General features: G+C 41.0%; 2 protein-coding genes across 2 annotated transcripts in view; one reads left to right on the forward strand and one right to left on the reverse strand.

The window, feature by feature from the left end:
• Positions 1-22,705, reverse strand: part of rbm28 (RNA binding motif protein 28) — an 895,251-nt gene that overhangs the window by 397,684 nt on the left and 474,862 nt on the right. The window lies entirely within an intron of this gene.
• The window catches only part of LOC308091787 (voltage-dependent calcium channel subunit alpha-2/delta-1), a gene marked incomplete at both ends in the record, with an annotated part of 157,911 nt that overhangs the window by 10,563 nt on the left and 124,643 nt on the right, over positions 1-22,705 (forward strand). The window contains 2 exon segments of the mRNA XM_080437508.1: positions 9,981-10,062; positions 10,738-10,854. Coding sequence (XP_080293634.1) covers positions 9,981-10,062; positions 10,738-10,854 — 199 coding nt within the window.

The following is a 22,705-nucleotide window of genomic DNA, read 5'->3' on the forward strand; positions in this document are numbered from 1 at the left end:
TGGGGTTTTAAACCCATAATACAGTTCTACCAGTAGAGAGCAACAAATCGACACATTGATGATCTCGCTGGCTCACTCGCCCCCTCCCAAACAGGCTCACGTCATATCCGGTCAGAACCGGATGTTGACATTTTCGACAATCGTTGATCGCGCTAAATTACGATGCGATACACGACTACGATGACTGATCGTCACCCAGACCAAAGAGAGTAGACGTGGACCTCTCCGTTCGCTTTTTATACCGTGTGAAAAACCGTGACTTTCCCTATTCTGGCCGAAAATCACCGGAGAAAAACAACGTGACCCGGAAATGATTTTTTTTTTTTTACATCCAGTTCCGGGTGAGTCTGATGTAGTCAGGAAGCGAAAGTGATCATGAAAAATAAACAGAATAACGCGACCACAGTCAAAAGTAAAAACTCGGGATTTCTCGTGCTGGCACTGAGGGTACTCGGGAAAAACTCGGGATATGTCGGGGCGTGGCACTGAGAGAGTTAAAATAGTGAAAATAGCAGATTTTCACTACTTGTAGTGTTAGGTTTATTAGGTATTAACGTTGGCTACAAGCAGGTTACATGTTTACTGTTGACCACTTACAGGCTTTTTAGGGACAGTCTATTTTCAGTAACACAGTGTCACTGAAAATAATAATAAAGAGACTGTATTCTGAGGACAGTGCAGTCAGGGGTGCATTTCACTCAAGGGTGCTTTGAGAATTAAACACGGGTGTAATTAATTTGAGGTAATTAATTATCCTGTTTCAGGATCTGAATAGGCACCAGTGCCACTGTATTGTGGTAGTCTTGACCCTACTGTGCAAATTATACAGTACAATTAGTGATCAACACGAATGCACTGTATTGATGATTCAGTCACTATTTACAATGATCACTCACCATGTATCAATAAGAGACAGAGTTCCACTGTGCATCAGCTTGGTAGATTAGGCAGGTCCATGCCATTACGTCACAGGAGCGGGACACAGCAGCAACAGGTGAAGAAGAATTAGCTAGAGCAGCTTGGACGGTTCAAAGCATGTTTAAACATTAGGTAAGCACCTTGAATATTTAACACCTAAATGTAGTGTGCAGATGTTTTTGTTTTGATGAAGATATCCATTCATTCTCTGTTGTCAGGTTTTATTTCATAGGGGGCGCTGTGGGGGAAAAGCAGCACATGTAGTCAAAGTTCCAGGAAGTAATAGGCTAACTGGTAGAAAAGTTCCAGGAAGTGAGGTACCAGGAACAGAGAAGTTCTAGGAAGTGAAGCTGTAGGGGTTCTGTTTTGGGTGTGAAAGAGTGTTTGGTTGACAAAGAGACTCTTTGAAGCCTACACTGTAATCCAGAACTTTAAACCATTGAATATTGTGGCCGGTAAACTTTAAGAATTAAGAGACCTGAATAAGGGAAGCTTGGTCAAAATTAATACGGTATTCTGATGGTGGATATTATAAACTGAACCAGATGGAACAACGTTAACTCCAGGAGCCTGCTGACATAGAGGTTGGGTGAGAGGAATATAATTGCAATGCATTGCTTTTCTTTTTGGAACACCAGGATTACCAGATGTTTAGACAGTCAGAAGATTTACATTTTGTGTTGGATATCACTGGATTACTTTGGAATATATTTTCATTGGAATCATTCAAGGAAGTTTAAAGGGACGTTACTTTTAAGAACTGAAGAAGGGACAAAAGATCAGGGTTTGCTATTTTCTGTTCATTTGTCATTTGGATGAACTGATTGATTACTTGAATTGAATGATACATTTTTTTGGTTAATCTTTGGTTATATAAAATATTGCAATTTAATTTCAAAATCAACAATTTGGGGTTTTCATTTTGATCTGCAATACAGGGTTTAATTACAGTATAAATAATACTGACGCAGGTACAGGACCTTTTATTTCTTTAATATAACGACATAACATGTTTGGCGGTAGTTGGATGGAATGAACCGTATGTGTACACCTATCTCATGTGCACAAATTAATGGGAATGAATTGTGTAATTTGTGTGCACCAATTAACACACAAATGTGGAAACAAATTCTCAAAACCCGTTCCCACAAATTAATTAAAACATAGGAACAAGTAATTAATTAAAACATGGGAACAAGTAATTAATTAAAACATGGGAACAAGTACTTAATTAAAACATGGGAACATATATATCTTGTGTGCACAAAATACTATTTTATGCGCTTGTTATTGTAAAACGTGGCCATAATATGATTTTTTTTCTCTCTATCTCTCTCTCGTGGCCACTCCGGGCCGAGGATCCGTAGAGATTTGGGACTTAACTTGGATTCGTGACCAAAGACTTGAGACCTGATTTGGACACAAGCTCAAAGACTTGAGAGCATCTCTGCTGACTGGGCAGTATATGCTGTCAGCACAATAATTGGTTGACAGGCTTGACATTAATAGAATAGTAGTTGCGGCCCTAGTTCCTCGATGACAGCCCACACTTACTGCACACTCAGAAACTTGCTCTGTGCTTTTGATAGGTACCATATTTTCTACTGTGACACTCCAAAATGAGCGTAAAGACATGTTTATGGAAACATGCCTACTGTCAATACATGCCCCTGACAGAAAGAAAGATGGAGAGAATTTGCACGATTTGCGCTCTACTGAGTGCTCCTTTATTGATAAACGGTATCAGTATCGATTAAATCTTCGATAATCCTCCCTAGTCCATGACAATACCAGGTCCAATATGGTTATGATTTGACTGAGTCCAGATAGTTTAATGGAATGGGTCCAAAAGCTGCTTATAGAAAGAGTCACAACAGTGTAAGGTAAAATCATTCAACAAAGCTATCTCTCACTGATGTGAGATAGCATAGACTGTTTTGGCAGAGATAACATGGCTTGTGGAACTATCTTTTTTGGAGGTTTTGAGATTTTTGTTAGTCATCACTTTTAAGTCGATCTCATACGCTTGTATGAAATATTGTTCTCTTTTACAGGAGGTGACCTGGCTTCAGGTAGATTAACTATGACAGTCTGACAGCGACCTTCACATAATATCATGGCAAGTTGTGCCATTAAACCGAGTTGAGAACTTGAGGTGTGGTTGAGAATGCATGATTTACCACAGAGAACTGTGTGAAAAGTTAATTTTAAAATGCTATGTAACGTATCTGTAAATAAAAATCATTTGTAGGCCTAATCAAATAGACGAATCCATCTCTGGGAGTGGGAACAAAAAAGGCTGTGTAATAATCCTTCAATAAATTACACAAATCTCTGCATCGCTCCCATGTGTATCTTAAGAACCACCTGACCAATCAACTTCATAATCAGTGTGTGTATCACAGAGGACTCGGGAGTGGTTGTCCAAAAAGAGATAAATCACAAATCTCCATATATGGAGTAGCCTGATGTACCCTGATTCTGAAAGGGTCCTTTAGGAATTTTCTCTCCTCTTTCTAATACATTCAGCCCTTGTGGGTGTGTATGTTAGATGGCCCCTTACTTCATTCCATAAAGCTTTCAGAGCCTCTCTCTCATGTACCTCCGCCTTTTTCCAAGCTTTGCGTATACAGTAGCTCTTCATTCTTTCACAAGCTGAATGATTTATTTTTCTCTTGGCTTTTGGCATGTATTCCTTCTTCCCCTTTTGACCAAACCTGCCATGGCATGCATCCTGGATGATGTCGCTAATGATATTCACTTTTTTCCCCCACTTTGCATTTGAGAGAGTTGAGAGTGTGAGTGCCAACTCGTTATCCAACCTTCTCCAGATCTCAGAACCTTTGGCCACGTGATGTTTTTTTTCCTGCCAGGATCGTTCTCCTTAGTTCTATCCTCGGCTGCTGGCGTCCTTTCTTCTGCTGGTGATTAATGGGTGCACAACATTCTGATGTGCCATTCAGTCAGTATGTAGGGAAAAAAATTGCTTGGCCTTTCCATTAGTGAGAAAGAAGAACATGTCCCTTCAAATAATGAGTACATTATACTTCCCCACCCAGTAAAAGCCTTACATTTTGGAATTTCACTGAAAAGAAGCTGCTTTTATTCTCTCCCTCTTTTGTCCATTTGCCAAGTCATGACTAGGAAACAGCTTCCTACATGAAAGCCCCCCAATAAAACCCCCTCTCCCCCCCCCCCCCCCCCCGAGTACACAGACAGCACTAAGCCATCTGAGGATACCACCAACATATAACTGGATAAATCGACTGGAAACAGATTTTTATCTACAGCAATGACCTGTGGGAGTTGTCTTTTTAGGGTATGGAGGGTCACACATAATCACACAGTCTCATCAGGGAGTTGCCCTCTGCTACAGTGTTGCACTGTTGACAACAGCAGACTGGGGTGCGCAGCCTTGTACAGTACATGACGCAAAGTCAGCTGTTATTAAAGGAAGGAATAGTGATATTCAATAGTGCAGATGATGCTATAGTTCATACATTATAATTGCCCTCAATAACTAAAATGTAAAATTAAATATTAAGGATATTAAATATTTTATTTATTTCAGAAATAGTTCATATTTCACTCAATAGGGACTCCCGTCGCAAGTTGATGATGTCATTTGTCCATGTGTGGCACATGCATTCCATACATTCCATAGCACTGGACCGCACATGGACAAATGACATCATCAAATTGCGACGGGAGCGGTCCCTATTGAGTGAAAGACGTACCATTTCTAAAATAAATAAAAAATCTAAGGTGTTTTTAATTTCTAATTTTAGTTACATAGGGCAATTATAATGTATTAAGACATATAAGGCTTATTAGCCAGGGATCCTTTTAAAGTTTAATTTATACATCAATGTGCGCTGGTGTCACGCACCAAAAATAGACGAGCTACAAGCTCACAACATGCCACATTGCGACGCATTTTGAGCTTGCTGCTCTGCTATTTGTGATACAGTGTGTACAGTGTGATACTGTACATCCCATTGTGATCCAGGTGTTGTGGTGTGATATGACCAGGATGGACATAGGTTCACTTGGATTCTTGGAAGAAACGGTTTTCTTCACTTTCCATCTCTGTCTGGGTCTTTGTTTCTTTATCTTTCTTCTTCTCTAGCAATGTGTTCTTAGTTCTCTCCGTCCTTTTCCCTCACTCTCATGTCATCTCGCCCTCGTTCTCTCACTTTCCCCCTCTCTCATTTCTCTCTCTGTCTCACACCTTCAACCTCATTCCCTTTAAGTAATACTCCTGTGTCTAACAGGATAATGTGCTAGATTTGGGTGATGTTATGTCGTAGTTATCACGTCCCTTCCCGAAGAAAACTTCTGGTGTCGGAAGGAGTATGGACTGGCCTTGAGTCACACTCTGTGTAAGGGATATGTTGTCAGAACCCACAGACATACAGTGCATACAGTAGCCTACATCAACGTATGCACACACATAACAGACAGACATGCATGCACCAGCCTGGGCTGTGTCTCGTCAGTTTGTTGGCACCTGAAAGCTTTTGTTACGGAGACAGATATACAATTGTAGCAGTCGATTGCACAGATGGCAAACTCTGTAGCAGATCTCTACTCCTCTGAATATCAAATCCCTGGACACACACAGACACACGCATGCACTCACGTATGCGTGCACGCATGCACACACACGCATGCACGCACACACACACACACACATTCGGCTGTAGAATGATTCAGGGTTTTAGCGTGTAGCCCTCCAAGGTCCAGTGAATTGGCCAGCTTTGAGTTTGGTATTTGTCTCTCTGGTCAGGAGGGAGGACGGGAGGAGAGGAGAGCGACAGGAGGAGATGGGGTGAAGAGGAGAGGGGAAATGAGAGGGGAGATGGGGAAATGAATCCAGAGGATAGGTGAGATGGGCTAGTGAGTGTAGAGGAGATGAGGTGAGGAGAAGTGAAGAAAGGTGAGAAAAGAAGGGATGTGGGCAGAAGGGAGGGGGAGGAAAGGCGATGGGAGGATCAGAGAGGAAAAAGAAAGGAAAGCGAGACGAACGGGGAATAGAGAGAATGGAACGAGAGGGGCGGGATGAGATAAAAGTGAGCAGGGGTCGGGGGAAGGGGAACCGGAGAAGGGTGGAGTCAGAGGGAGGACATGACGTGTAGTGCATGTCCTCCAAGCCGGTGTCCTCACTCTCCCTCAACATTATCCTGTCAATACTTCTTTGTCTAGGAGGAATGAGGCAAAGCAGAGCTGCTGCTACTGTTTTTTGGAACATTTAGTCTAAATGACAAAATATTTTATATTTCCTCATCACCTGCAGTTTGTAATTATCCAGGGATACACTGTGTACACTCTGGAATATTCCAATATTGGAATTTTATGGTATAAAAACAAGTATACTTGTTTTATATAAGTATACTGTCCAAGCAGCGTCAAAGGGAAAGGGAAAGTTCATGTTGTGCATAGAAGAAAATACATACCCATGGCCATCAAAACGGCATCATAATTTGTACTCATGTTTACAGTACAACATCAGAACTACTTGAACATAAACAGATACAGTGCATAGAGTCTATGCACTGTATTTTTGCATATTGGTCTATGCCATAGACCAATATGCAAAAATACACACACAAATCAACAGAACAAACAGTGATCAAGACAAAAATAAAACAAAAAACTAAAAGAACAGAAAATGGGGAGGCCATGTTGCACATTGAAGATAACCAAAAATATAAATGACACTATGATTTACATGAGAGAGGGGGGTAACCCCCAGACTTCACAGCCAATTTCACACCATACAACACAATGGCTGCAAATCTGGTACCAATATAATCTAAGAAGAGGGACCAAATCTTATAGATCACCTTAATCATACAAATTTTTTGGTTTTGTTAAAATAAGTGTTAAATAGCGCTATATTCTAGTAATCCTTGCTATATATTGTTTGCTCAGTAAAAGGGGTTCAAGTAGTTAAGTGGTTAATGTAAAAATAAATAAAAAAAAGGCCCTATCACACAAAGATTTTGCGGCTCCCCTGCAGTACCTCTGAGGACCCCCTAGGGGCCCCGGACCCCCTGTTGAAGACCCCTGCTTTAGGTTAATCAGTAAGGGTTTTCTTTCAGAGATAATACTGGGCTATTAGGTGCTGCCTGTCAGTAGAGTTGTCCACCACTACCATCTGGCCAGGGATATATTTAAGGATAGCGGCCCAATTATGGTTGCTATTTCTCTTCTTCCAAGTGTCCTCATTCTGTTTCCGCCAATCTCACCTTACTACAGATTTCCCCCATGCATCTACTGTAAAATGTGTCCCCCACCTACCTGATGTATCTTTTCCCATTTCTTTTCTATTTACGTGGGTCTTCTATCCATATTGCTCCGCCTGAGTCTTTCCATCTCCCTCAGCATGAGTCAGAGGCAGTGTAGCTCTCCCTCACACATAGACCTTAAATGGCTTTACACTCATTAACCCTTTAAGACCGGGAAGGGAACGCATCTGTGTAATTTTAAGATGTCTTTGGCTATTCAAAAATAGCAGATATACAAGCTCGTAGCGCCGCACCGAGTGCCGCGCTACGAGCTTGTAGATCTGCTATTTATTTATTTTTAATCGTGAACATTTGTGCAAATCTTTGAATATGTATACATTTTTAACTAAAATCTTTGCTTCTGGGGGTCCTTGGAACAACATGTTTTGAGATGGGGGGTCCGTGGCCAAATACATATAATTTTGGGGGTCCTTGACATGAAAAAGTTTGAGAACCACTGATATAGAAACATACTTTTTTTTTTTGTAATCAAAACTGTTTTAGAAGACATTTTGTAGAATCCCCAGAAGCAATCGCTTTAAAAAAGTATATATATTCAAAAGATTTGCACAAACTTTCACGATTTAAAAAGAAAATAGCAGATCTACAAGCTCATAGCGCTTTTGAATAGCCCGATTAAAGAAATCTAAAAAAGACACAGATTCTTTCCCGGTCTAAATGGGTTAAACCCAGAGACTGTGTGCACACTACAGCGGCTGCAAATGACACATTTTGGAATGGTTTGTCTGTATGTATATGTATATCTGTGTATCTCTGTTTGTGTGAATATATATGCATGTGAGTGGAAAGGTCTATCTATCTCTTGGCCACTGGGGAGCAGGGCACGGCTCTGTATGGCAATGAGCACATCTGTACACCACCACCCATCCCCCCTATCTCTATCCACCTCATGCAATATTAATGCCAATGCCTCCATGTGTGTGTGTGTGTGTGTGTGTGCGTGTGTGTGTGTGTGTGTATGCATGCGTGTGTGTGTGGGTGCGTGCGTGTGTGTGTGCGTGTGTGCTGCGTGCACAGGTGCATATACATCATGTTTGGGTCAATTTATGTGTCTGCATGCACACGACAGACCTGTTGCTAATTTGCTTCTCTTATTGGAAAACATAAAACGAGCACACTCAGTCTGTATAATGCGGTTTGCAGGGTGCACGGCTCACAGAGATTCACAATAAGAAAATAATAGCCAGCACTCCGAAGCACTCAAGGACGCCTTTCGGCGTCAAGCCTTCCTATACACGCTGAGGAAGGCTTGACGCCGAAACGTGTCCGTGTATGCTATCCGTACATCTATGAATTAAAAGTACCGGAAAGACTTCAGAGTACTGGCTGTTATTTTATTACTTCTCTTATACCTGTTGTAATCATAGATGGGGCCCAATCGCTCCAACAAGTGATTGTCTCAGCTTCTGTGTAGTGTTGTCAGAATATTGATCTCCTCTCACCAGGGACGCAGGAGGGGGGGAGGGGGGGTTTGGACTTACTCAGTTCCATTGGGGGTAGGGATATACCCCCCACTAAAAAAAAAACGCGAATGCGTTCCGTGCGTGTGCGCGTGCTCGTGCATGCGTCCCCTTCGGTTCTAAAATGCCGTCTGCGTCCTTGCCTCTCACCCACATTTATTCACTGACAATATGTTGATGCGTGCAAAGACAACATCGACAGTCCAGAGAAGACAGACAATGGGGAAGACAAGGACGAGATGGACGTGTCTGAATCTGATTTCTCACCCCCCCCCCCTGACCCCACAGATCATTTTGATATCGAGGGGAGGAATCTCTATCCCACCTCTTCCTGCCCCTGTTTACACAACAGGCCCCCGTCTGCTCGCATCACTGTCACATGCCACGCCCGCTGACACCCACCTGATTGGATGCCTTTACGTTTGAACCCCCCCGAAAAAGTAATCTTACTGGTTCGTCGGGGTGCTCGAACCCGGTGACACACGTTTGATTGGATGACATTGTGCTTGTTCCTGGTGATTTCTGATTTGATTGGCAGACACCGTGGCTGACCTCTCAGACGGATTCATTTTGGTTCTGTTTGTTTTAGGCCGGGGTACGATTTAGACAGTGTGAGTCAACTCATTTAATTATGTTTACAAGTCAGATAGGTCGACTGACAGTTTGATTGCTCTGTGTTAAAGGGGAATTTCGCCCAATGTTATTCTTACCTTTATTATGATGTTATGATATCATAGGAAGAGTGGTACAGTACAGAAATTCCATAACTCCATAACTGATCCGCCACAGTTAAAACACGCGCCTATGGTTCTTGCTTTAAATCACGTATTTTAATAGCTTTTATTAATTTTTTGATCTGATGTTTACAGTGAGAGAACACTATGCAACCTGTTGTTCTTGAATGCGCTCGAGCGTAAGCCACGCTTTATCGACACTTCCGGTGCGCGACTGGAAGTGTCGTCAAAGCACGGCTTACGGTGAGGGACATTCAAGAGCAACACGTTGTATAGTGTTGTGTCACTATAAACATCAGATCTCTCGCGAAAAAACTTTAAAAAAGGCTATTAAAATACGCTATTAAAAACAAGAACCATAGGCGTGTGTTTTTAACTGTGGCGGATCCGTTATGGAGTTATGGAATTTCTGCACTGTACCACTCGTCCTGGGATATCATAAGGTCATAATAAAGGTAAGAATAACGTTGTGTGAAATTCCTCTTTAAGCCTGTGTTCCCTCCTAAAAATGTCAAAAGGTTTCATGCAAGTTTTGTCTGACTGTCTTTGTCCAACAGGATTAAGGAATGGGTGGACCAGATGCAGAGAGAGCTGGTGACACTTGCGGAAACGGCCAGTGCAGGGAAGAGCCTCACACAGGTAAATAGAAGCACTCTAAATCTCAAACGCAATTTGTTGTACACCGCATTGGTTAATGTCTTCCTCCTTGTTTTCTTTTTCTTTTTGTATAGCCTTTGTATATGGCTTATATGGTTTACTTTTCAAATCTTTCATGAAGTTAAAATGTTTTAGATTTATTCATAATTTAACACGCTAGGTATTAATTAATTAATTAATTAATCCGCCACTGCCAGCGGTTTTACCTTATTTTGAGTCTGTTTGACGATCCACAGATTTTTTTTTTCAACCCGTATGTAAACAGACAATGTCTCGGTGGATAGACAAGTCTCTCTTCTTTCTATTGGGAAAAAAAACATTGTAACTGCGATGAATATAGCTCGTTTTCACAAAAAACTCAATCTGGGAAAAGAAATCCGATATAAATGTATTTTTATAAAGCTGATAACATTGCAGTGGACGCGGTTTTAAAAAAATTATAAATTATGACGTAATTTCCGGGTCTATGCTTCTCCGGAGGTCAAGGCATCATTCATAGGTTGGACGAAGAGTGCCCTCTAGCGTAATCACAAAAAACACCATGATGACGTAATATTAAGTCTTTGGCGGTGAAGCGTTGGATTTGAGATGACGTAATATTGCGTCCTTGGCAGTCGATGTGTTAACGTTACCCTCTCTCTCTCTTTGTGTCTGTAGATTTATCTGGACAACAGGAACTTGTATAGTGTGGCGCCGAACGATGCAGAAGAGCTGGTGGCGCGAGCAGCCAGGAACATTGAGCAGCTGCTACGGAAGAGGTCTACTGCCCTGGAGGTAAGACCATGAATAAGACCAGAAGAGGGGGAAATATGCTTTCATACTTTTAGATGTTTTGGCATTTGGCTGACGCTGTCACCCAGAGTAATTTAAGCAGAATTAGGATTAGCGATAAGTAGACATAAGTAGATAAGTAGTTTATAAGTGGACATAAAAACGGATTTTCTCCTGGAGAGGAAACGTATTCAATTTCTTGTTTAGTGAAAACAGCCATGTTCCTGTAACACCGCACGGGTATTGTTAGGATTTTATCAATTCTGATTCCACTCATGATCCCCGGTTTCGCTTTGAATGGTAGTAAAAGGGGAAAACAGGTCAGATGTTTAGATAACAAAAAAAATCCTTCTTTTAAGCATTAACTGAAGCAAATATGGATGTAGGCCTATTCCATAGATTCCATAGGGCTGGACCACACATGGACAAATGACATCATCAACTTGCGACGAGCAATGTCCCGCTTGAGTAAAAGTTTATTTCTAAAATATTTAAGATGTTTTGAATTTTGAATTTTAGCTATAGAGGGCAATTATAGTGTATTAAGGCATAAGGCTTATTAGCCAGGGATCCTTTTAAAGCCTTACTTTATGCTAATCGAGGACTTGATCAGTGTTTAATGAAATCAAAGGTATATATCAAATCACACAGACACTCAGGAGTAGAGGGCCCTAGAACTGTGAGAAAATCACTACATATTGTACATCGTTTCATGAAATCCTTATCAATTAGTGTTATCACAATGGTAAACTATGAAGGTAAAATAAGTTAAATTATGAAATGACCTTGAGAAGAATTTGAAAACATGCCACATGCATCAATTGCTGCATGGCTCTCAAAATTGGGTTAGGCACCATGGGACTTGAATAAGGATATTTATTATCCCCATGGAGACTTGCTGACTGCGCACGCCATGGGGAAGACATGGCTTTCCACACACCTCCTTACCACATGAGACAACAATGTGCCAGACTGGGACATGTTTGATGATTTAAACTTAAAATGCTTACAGTCAAAATGCTGGTTAGAAAATAATGAGGGAAAAAAGAAAATCACACATCATTCTATTGGTTTTGGGTGTATTGTCAACTACAAATACAAGATGTTGAATGTCACTGCAGACTCGCCATCGCGATTTGAAAACCATTTTGAAACACTTGATATCTATTATAGAGAATATCTGTGCCCGTTTTGGTAGCATTTAATGAAGACTTTGTCTGTAGTCCGTCTGTAGTTCAAGTATCTCGAGAACCATCTGCCCAACTAGCTGTAAGTACAGTAGGCTACTTGAGTAAATGTACGTAGTTACCAATGATTGGACAGTATATAACCACAATTCCAAGTTACAAATTGTGTTTGATATGATTTGATTGGGAGGTTATGAAGTCACCTACTGTAACACCTAACGGGGACCAGCTGTGCTCATTCAATTTGAGCGCATGGTAAATGTTTAGTGTTTAGTGCAGTAGTTATGTGCCCCTAAGAGAGGAATATTGTGTAATGGGTTCTGTCTTAAAGGACACACGGTGTGTGGATGTCTCAATTGATATACCAAAAGCAGGTCATACTGTACAGGCTATACATAACAATGGATTTTGAATATTAAAGAAAAAAGCAAGAAAATGGAGACCCTTCCATGTGATAATGAGAGCTTTGACCCTGGGGGAGGTTCTCTACCCCCCCTCTCTCTCTCTGTTACTCTCTTTATGTCACTCATTCACACACACACACACACACACACACACACACACACACACACACACACACACACACACACACACACACACACACACACACACTCGCACACACACACTCGCACACTTGCACGCACACTACTCTCTCCTCCTTTCTCCACCTCTTCCTATTGTCTCTTGATTTCTTCCATTATCTCTCCTCTCTATCCTCCTATCTGTCTTTCGTTCTTTCTCTCTTCTCTTTTCTTCCTCACACTGTCTCCTAAACACCTCCTCACTCTCTCTCCCGTCCTCTCTCCCCCACTAGCTATTCCTTTGAGCACAACTGGGTCAGAGGCAAGAATTTACAGTATATTGAGTGCTTGAACTCGTTTTTAATGTACTGTATGTATTTAAAGGAATGCTCACATTCACACTCTATCTTGGCACCACCAATATTTTACTCGTTTGTAATGGAGAAGGCACTGTTTATTGCCACTTGTAAATGCTGACCTGCAAAATCACCACCTTTTGGCAAAATGCATTGTTCTCTATACAAAATATTCCATCCACACAAATCGGGTAGATCCCAAGAGATTTCAATTCTGAATGGGTGGGGATGGACTGGGATCTGCTGGCTTCCCTATATCATCCCTATTTGAGTGTGATACATCCTGGGGAGACTTGTGAGAAGTGGCCTTCACTATTAAAACTCAATCCACTTGGCAGAGGCCCAATCAGTTGAGAGAGATTGCTTGAGTTCACCAGTTTGAACCTGTAAACTCAAGCCATCTCAACGGGAGGGTATTGGATTTCCATCGCCAAGTAGTCTATGCAAAGAATCCTGTCAAATAAGATTTCCGTCAGTGGGAATAAATGAAGGGAGATGTGTGGTACCGTTGGCAGACTTAGCCTCTCACGTCAAACACAGTGTTATGTAAATCGCACAATCTGGCCAGGGTGATCTTAGGATTTAGATTTCCTCATGTTACAGAGTGACGTGATGTATAGCAATACAAGTAAAAGAGAATCAGTGAGCAACTTACTTCATATTACATATTTTGTGTAGCATAAAACTGGCTCATGGTGCAATCATACATATTATTACCATTATTTGTTAGCCATCAGTCATCAGTCTTCACCTTGTTGTACACCAAGGAGAGAAAATATGATATTATTAACTGAAAGTTGTACATTTGATCATAAAATGATTTCACAATTATTCATCGCTATGAGCACATAGGCTACATGTATGTAATTTGCATCTGTGCGTGCAGAATGCTGTAGGGGAGGCGGAGGAGGAAGGTGTGAATACTATGACGCTCCAGACTCCAGCACTCTCACTCTCTGTTATCCCTGTAGTATGTTATACTACTCTGCCAAAAATAGCAGATCTACAAGTTCACAACGTGTCACATTAAATTGCGACACGTTTTGGTTGAATGGCTATTTTCGGCATGGGACGCCGTCTTAGGACATAAGTATTAATCAGGCTTTAGTGCCCCTCCGTGTATTATTCTCCCCTTTCCCAGTCCAGTCGCCACAAGGCGCCTAGATATTGGATTCTTAGATAGATGGGAGAGTAAACGGACGACTGGAAAGGCAGATGGATTCACAGAGATGGGAGTATGGATGGATGGGTTGATTGATGGATAGATGGGACTGGCAACATTTTATTTATATTGTTCTAGTCTTGCTTGGTTATACTTTTGTTACCCAGTTTTTCTACTGCAATTATTATTATTATTATTAATCATTTTATTGCTGAGCGAATAACCACAAGTTGGGTTATTTTTGACTGGCTTTGGTTTCAGTTGTATCATATCTAGAATGTTCAGTCTGCAATTGATTTCAAAATGTTGAAAGTTGCAGTTTGCTTGTGGAATCTACTCAAAACGGATAAAGACTATACAGGTGTGTGGTAACAAAGACTGCACTGACTGCAATCAGTGGTGGACTCACTACACATAGAATAAACGACTGCTAAATGTTTTGCCCAAAAAGCACCTATTATCCCTTTACACTATATTTGTGTTGAGAGAAACCCACCAAGTCCTATTCCTTGTATGCGTACACACTTTCTTGGCCGTATAAGTGATTAGAATCTGATTTAGACCAATAGAGTGAGCTTGTTGTAAATGAATCCACATTGAAATATAGGTATAGTCTTCTAACACATGCTCAGTGTGAGGTTGATTAACAGATTTTGACTATAGGAGCTTTTTGGGTCTCCCATGGCTTCCTTGTTAAGGAGGGTACATGCTCCATCCAATGTCCAGACTTTCTTCGAACGAGCCAGTTATAACTACAACATTTCGGACACTCCTGCACCCCAACATGTTCTGACTGTCCGAAGTAGCTCGGACAGTGTAATTAGTCAGAAGTTGAGTGGCTGTGAGCCCAGGCTTCATTCTGCCAGCAGTGAAAGCAGCGATAGTTTGGAACAGATGTTGGCTGAGGTGAGGAATTAGCCTCTGAAATCCCTCTCTAGTGACCATGTATAAACACAATCTGTCAGAGACAGTCCATCAGAAAAAAGCTGGGATCTGAGATGGATTATTTTGAAGCCTTTAGCCCCCCTTTAAGGCCTGTCTGTCTACTGTAAACATTTGAAAACTGCCTTCAGATGTAAGTGTCATTATTAGATGAAACTTCACATCGAAGCAATGAGCAAAAACGCTGTTAACCATTTCCACAATAATCACCAATCTTCACGTAGGCAGTTGATTGATTGAAACGACATGGCAATTAAACTCCTGACATGGTTAAACCCCTGCAGCCGACTTCAGGCGTTCTGAGATGGGGTATTTCACACCCCCGCAACTGAAATTGTTTTGTCCCATTGGCAACACTTAGATCTAAAACTGGCCTTTAATAAATATCAACTACCACCTACAGGCACACACCACTGCCACCAAGAAAAGCACCTTTTTTTCTCATTCCTCCCACTATTAATTGTTTTATGTATGTAGCATACGGGAGTGTACGCTACACAGTTTTACAGCTTCAACCTCACACATAAGTAGAAAATACTTTTTTCCTGACAAAAAGTGAAATTAACAGGCTATTGTACGCATTTGGGAGGTCCATTCCTGTGTCTTTGTAATCAGGTAGAACTCTCTAGAAATATGTCTTAGCGGGCTATTGTACGCATTTGGGAGGTCTATTCCTGTGTCTTTGTAATCAGGTAGAACTCTCTAGAAATATGTCTTAGCGGGCTATTGTACGCATTTGGGAGGTCTATTCCTGTGTCTTTGTAATCAGGTAGAACTCTCTAGAAATATGTCTCAAAATGTCTCAAATATAATTGGACATCGCCTGAGGCACTTGAGCCACTTTTGCTTCGCTGTGTCGGCTGCCTTTGACAACATCATACTTTCAAATGTATCCACTGCTCTTCCTCTCTCACTCTCTCCTCTCCACACCTCTGCTGCCTTGTTGTCGGTGTACCTCTCTGTCTTTTCTTCCCCCTCGCTTTCTCTCTAACCTCAAACTCTGTGTGATAGGTAACCTTTGAAAGGGCACAGTTTACCTTCCCACAGGTGTTGGGAACTGTGTGTGTGTGTGTGTGTGTGTGTGTGTGTGTGTGTGTGTGTGTGTGTGTGTGTGTGTGTGTGTGTGTGTGTGTGTGTGTGTGTGTGTGTGTGTGTGTGTGTGTGTGTGTGTGTGTGTGTGTGTGTGTGTGTGTGTGTGTGTGTGTGTGTGTGTGTGTGTGTGTGTGTGTGTGTGTGTGTGTGTGTGCGCTGCGGTATTAAAGAGCATTCTCAGACTGTTGGCAGGGGTCTCTGTATCTAAGGCTTTATGAGGGATAACCAGGCCTGAGCTCTACATCAGGGCTCTACATGCTCGCACGCACGCACGCACGCACACACACACACACACGCGAGGAAAGTCAATACTCACCCCTACACCACCGAGAAAGAAAGAGGGAGAGAGGGCAAGCGAGAGAGGCAGAGAGGGAAGCAGAGAGAGAGTGTGAAAGTTTGATATTGTTGGCTGTAAAACAGAAGCGTGTGCCTGAGGCTGTAGCACCTCTGAGATCTCTCCTGTCCCCACCAGCGCACTCTTTGTCTTGCTGTCTGTGTGTACTGTAATTAAAACCTGAATTATTGATGCGCACACACACTTCTACAGAGAAAAAAAGCAAACCGACAAGATACTGACTACCCGAACGCACTCACACATGCAGCTATTGTTGATTACCCATTGCCTATCTCCGTTTGTTTGTCAACACCTGGCAACCTTGTACCAGCTCCGATTGGCTTTCGTTTGCCATGTTGAGTTGTTGATTTGTGGATACTGTATATTGAGTAGAATGTGTGTATCTAGTTAGGGGTGCAAGCCTGAAACCCTATAGTTTTTTGCTGATTTGTCCCATGCAATGGTTTAGCAAATTCCACTGAGAAGGTAAATGGTAGTGTTACAAATAATTGGATGGTAATAATAATTTAAGGTCGGAATTTAAAAAAGAAAAAATCACAACTCCTACGCTGTGAGTCCAATTACTGTGTAGTTTTGAGTGCACAAAACTACACAGTTCTGAAATTGGCCAATAGGGGGTGTCAATATTTCTCTAATCTCTCCAGACAGTTTGCACCACTGCCTTAAACATGTTATGTTGTTGTTGGTATGAATAAACACAGAAGCACCCAGGAGGAAGTAGACTAAGAAAGGGGAGGAGCCAAACCGAGTTCCTGTTACACAAAAAAAGAGGTGGTGCCCCCAGAGTTAAAAACAAAGAAAATAAAAACCAAATCTTTTCTTTTACCGAATGGGTTCCCAGATTGATATTGCTCATAAAGGAAGTGGTCTGGAACACATTTTCCCTAAATGGATGAGCGTCTGTCCAATCATGATAAGACCTGTACGTTTTATCAGTACTACCATTTAGAATTTCTTTGAAGACCACATTTTTTTTTGTCCTTCTAAACCATATGTACCATATGTTCTGTTCATTAATATTGAACCAAGCCTATCAAAACAGACATACAGCTTGTTGATATCTTATTTAGTATTGGAAGATATTGAGTCAATGAACTTGAAAGGGTGTGGATCAGCGCATAAATAGACCAAAGTCAACAACCATTTGGCCAGTCATCACAAAACTTGCAAGATATGTCTACATAAGTACCTGAAACATACCCTGAAAGTCTTATTTAAATGACAAACAAGTTTTGTCTAATGATTATAAAACTGATATGTTTCATAACATTGTTGAACCATGTGTGTAAAGTTATTATGAAATCAGACAATAGGGGGCGCCATCATTTCCAAATTACATGCATGGGCCTGGCACAAATCCAAATAACAAAACTTTCAGGATATGTTTCATTAAGCAATTGAAACAAAATGCTTTTGAAATTGCCCAATAGGGGGTATCGACAAGGACATGTTTTAGAACAAATTTGGCCCAAAATGAAAGACTCCAATCATGATAAAACTTGTAAAGTTATCTTTAATATAGATGTCAGAAACTGTCAACGGTCTAGACCCCTCACAGCTTTCAACTTCTGTTTTGGGTTGAACCCCTGAATTGCCGCTTTGCAGTATTTGTGTGCGCGCGCTTGTGTAATTTCCTCTCTTCCTGAGGTGAGTGGTTCTATCCAGTGACTAATGGCCAGTCTAAAACATCACCCAGAGTAATACCTCAACCAGCACTAAAACCCAAGACAGGTCCCTGTGTGTGCGTTTGCGCGTATGTGTGCGTGTGTGCGTGTGTGCATGTGTGTGTGTATTCAAAAAGCCTTCTTTATAAGCTTTCTAGTAATGTATTCATTGCATATTATGTGCTGAGTCTGTGTTATTTTGCAAATGTTATGTCGCAAATGAAGCAGTCCCTCGAGTCATGTGTAATTATGACCGCTTATTGCTCTGTTTGTGTGTGTGTGTGTGTGTGTGTGCGTGTGCGTGTGCGCGTACACTGTGTGTGTGCCCCAGGTGTCAGGCTCAACTTTTATTGCAACTTCTGATCGGTTGCCTGCTGTCAGTATGTTATGATAATGAGCAAGATGTGTGTGTGTGTGTGTGTCTGAGTGTGGTGTGCGCATGCGTGCGTACAGTACGTGCGCACGCACGTGATGCAGTAATGAGCCGACCTTATGATGCGATCAGAGATATTCTGGTCCCTAGAGCAGATGTTACTCAACATCCCATCTCCCCTTTGCACTGATCACATTAACCAAATACAAGAGTTGTGTGTGCGTGCGTGCGTGTGTGTGTGCGTGTGCGTGTGCGTGTGAGAGAGAGAGCATATTAAATAAAAGACGGAGAGAGTAGTAGATGTTGTGTTTAGTTGCCCTATTTTTTTGTCAACCTGCCACTCACTTCGTGTGTGTGTGTGTGTGTGTGTGTGTGTGTGCGTGTGCGTGTGCGTGTGCGTGTGCGTGTACATGCATGGGCCTGGCGTAAAGGTTTGTGTATAGGTGTCTGTATGTCTGTCCTACTTGCTGCATGCTCTCGCTCCCCACTCCCATCACCTTCTCAACCAACTCAGTTTTGTGACCTGCTGTTTTAACCCATTAAGACCGGGAAAGCATCCGTGTCATTTTTTGATTACTTTGGCTATTCAAAAATAGCAGATTTACAAGCTCATGTGAAAATCTTTGAATATATAATATATATTTTTAAAGCGAACATTTGTAACTCAAATCTTTGCTTCTGGGGGATTCTACATGTCTTCTAAATCCTAACATTTTTTTTAGTGATGGGTTAATCTTTTCTCTAGGGCTGTACAGAGCTTCTACAGGAGGGGGTGGCCACATATCGTTGCTGTCGGGTGGAAACCTCGTATGTCTGTTACTTTTCAGGAACATTTAAAAAATAACATGTGTTCCAATGTAATCAATGTAGTTATTATTATTTAGTTACAAGCTCTTGTTAATGCTTTTCATTGGTTCAATATTTATAAACCCCACAGACACACTTAACCACTTTCACTTTGGCGTAGACATTTGTTCAAAAATAGAAAAAAAGCTACAAGCTCACAACGTGAAATGTTGTGAGCTTGTAGATCAGCTATTCTTGTGACTTTTGTGCGACAAGTTGAAATATGGAGATACAAGGTTTCTGCCAGACAGCAACGATACATTGCTGCAAATCTTGTCTCTGAGTGAATCCTTTAAGTATTGGCAACATTATTGGCCTCCCTCTATGTCTCTATGACTGATACAGATTTGATTCTTGATTGATTCTTTATCTCCATATTTGTGCAAGGTTTCAACCTGATCCGACTGCCATTGACTTAATTATAAAATTAAATTGAAATGGAATAAAAGTTTAATATTTTACTTTCACTTCCAAAACTGGCTTTATAACAGCAAACATAATATTGAAGAGTAAGTCTTGCAGCATGGTGTTTAGTACCCCACATAATTATCTACTGTATATTGCTATGATTTGCATTTATATTCTGATGATGGGTAACGCTGTGAGAAACCTGATAGTATGTTCAAATAATATTGGACGTCCTTTGGATTGACCCTCAACCCTCCTTTAACCCCCCCCAGGCAAGTTCAGTGGGTCTGGATCATCTTCAAATGTTTTTATTTTAATTGTACTTCCTATTTGAAACAGCTTTCTCTTTTTTTTTATCAACTCAGACATTATGCACTTTTTCTTTGTTCCCAGACTTTTCAAAGAAGTCGGACGCAGGCTATTCTAATACAAAGCCATATCTGACTGGTATAATCTTCCTTTTTTTCTCTGAGATCTATAACCTCTTTCTGTTCCTTCAGGACATCTTTATTTTCTCATCTTTAAACAATGCTTTATGCTTTTAATGTGGGTGTACTTACAAGCTTCAGTTTATGCCGATGTATTTGATTATCTGGGTCATCGTATTCAGTTTGTCTTGTACGACAGCCAAGGACTGGGGCTGTGGGAGCGACAAGGCGAGTGGTCGATCTGTATCTGTGTAGTTGCGCTGTATGTTTGTTATGTGATGCTGTTTTTGTGTTTTATTTTGTATTTGTATCTATAGGACCCCTTCTAAAATGAGGTGCTACATCTCAAAGGAGATATCCTTTCATTTACAAATTCATATTCAATAGATACAGTAGCAGATATACGGACACACAGACAGACAGGAAGATGCTGTAAATATGGCAGATGGGTGGATTTAACTAGAAACGTGGCCAAGTGACTAATAGATTCACTGAGAAGTATTCCAGACGGTGTTGGTGGATCACTGATGTGATGTGACCATATGACTCCAACATTTCCAGTCATATTCTCTCCAAATTGGATATTGGATATTTTATGAAACCCAGAAGGGAATGGTAGCTATTGGCCTTCAGCGCAGGTTTTCTTTGATTTATTTTTACATCGTACCACTAGGCCGGTCACAATTATTACATAATCGTCTAATCGCAATTATTTTATGTAATCGCAATAATTTTTGCATAATCGTCATAATCAATCCCATGTTAAAAAATAACATAATTTAAAAAATATATATAGTGGAAATAGCTGATCTATAAACTCAAAACGTGTCGCGAGCTTATAGATCGGCTATTTCCACTATTAATGTTTATTTTTAAGTATAAAATAATTAAATATGTGTTATTTGTCATATCTGCCCTGTGCAACTTTTGATTACGATTTTTATTCATAATGTTCCATTAATTTACAACGACAGAAACACAATTAAATCGTTAAATTTGTAATCGTGACAGGCCTATGTACCACTGTACACATTTCATTTCTAGGGAACGAATAATCCCTTCGAATTTTTATCGAGAAAGGCTTTATGAAATGAAGGTACATGTAAATATAGTGCCGGGGAAACACAGGAGGAAAGCTTTGTGTAGAATCAGTCATTAGCCAGGGTACACATGGTTCTGGGAGGTGAGCGTCAGCGATGCTTTCAACGGTACATTACAATGTCCTTCCATAATTACAATTTCAAAATGTTATTGTCTGATACCCTTAAAGGAAGATTTCACCCATTCATATAATAGATCCTCACTATGCTCCTGATAAAATCGTGTAATTTTTTCCTACTCAGTCTGTGTCTCATAGGGGGGCTGTGGACACTTCAGAAACCCGTCTACCAGTGACATCATCGTTAGGAAGGGTTACTTTTTTCTTCAATATTTTTTAATTTTAATTTTTATTTTTATTAACGTGAAAACAATGGCTTCCATTATAGCATGCTAACTTTCCAGGAGTAGAAAGCCTGTAGTTTAGCTTGGATTCCCCATCGATGATATCACTGGTAGACGGGTTTCTAAACTGTCCACAGCCCTCCTATGGGACACAGAGTGAGTAGACAAAAATTGTGCCATATTATGATGAGCATTAATGAGGACCAATTATATGAAGACAGGTTGAACATGGGTGAAGTCGTCCTTTAATTAACCCCTTTATAATCTTTATATGTTATACTCATCATCATGTTTTTATTCTGTTGGTTAAACTGATTTAAACATTGGTTTGATAGTGTTACATACAGCAACTGTTAAGGTAGTGCAGGTTAACCCTACTCTATAAACGGTATTATTATTGTTATTATATTAATAATTGCCTTTTTCTTGTATAGGATCTGAGCCCTTATTCAAATCAGAGGTGCAACCTTCAGTTATATAAGAGTTAATTAAACGGAACAAACATGTTTTTTTCCAACCCTAGCACTAACCTCGTTTTGAGATTGAGCATAGATGAAGATGACCGTGATTCTGAACAGCGGCAGCTTTCCTTTGAATAATGGCAGCAACACTGAGCGCCAGGCAAGGACACCACTGCTGAGCATCGTGTGTGTGTGTGTGTGTGTGTGTGTGTGTGTGTGTGTGTGTGTGTGTGTGTGTGTGTGTGTGTGTGTGTGTGTGTGTGTGTGTGTGTGTGTGTGTGAGAAGACAGGGGGGAGCAGCTAGTGTATGCATTGCGTTCCCATAGGAGGGCACTGGCCTTTGATAAAGGCCATGTAAAAGAATGCTCTCCCCTGTGCTCTGTCCATAGCTGCAAATCCCCCTGCTCTCTCTCTCCCTCTCTCTCTCCTCATAATGTTTGCTTCTCTTTGGCGTGATTACTCTCTCCTCACTTGCTCTTCTCAAGTAGCCACCCAAGCAGATGCTTACACACACGTATGCTTGCACTCAGATCTGCACTTCAAGCAAACGCACTCGAGACCACACACAGACACGCACGCACGCGCACAAAATCGCTGACCACACACGTGAGAGGAG

The sequence above is a fragment of the Gymnoscopelus braueri genome (assembly GCF_963280865.1).
Source record: "Gymnoscopelus braueri genome assembly, chromosome: 9".
Taxonomy (NCBI): Eukaryota; Metazoa; Chordata; class Actinopteri; order Myctophiformes; family Myctophidae; genus Gymnoscopelus; species Gymnoscopelus braueri.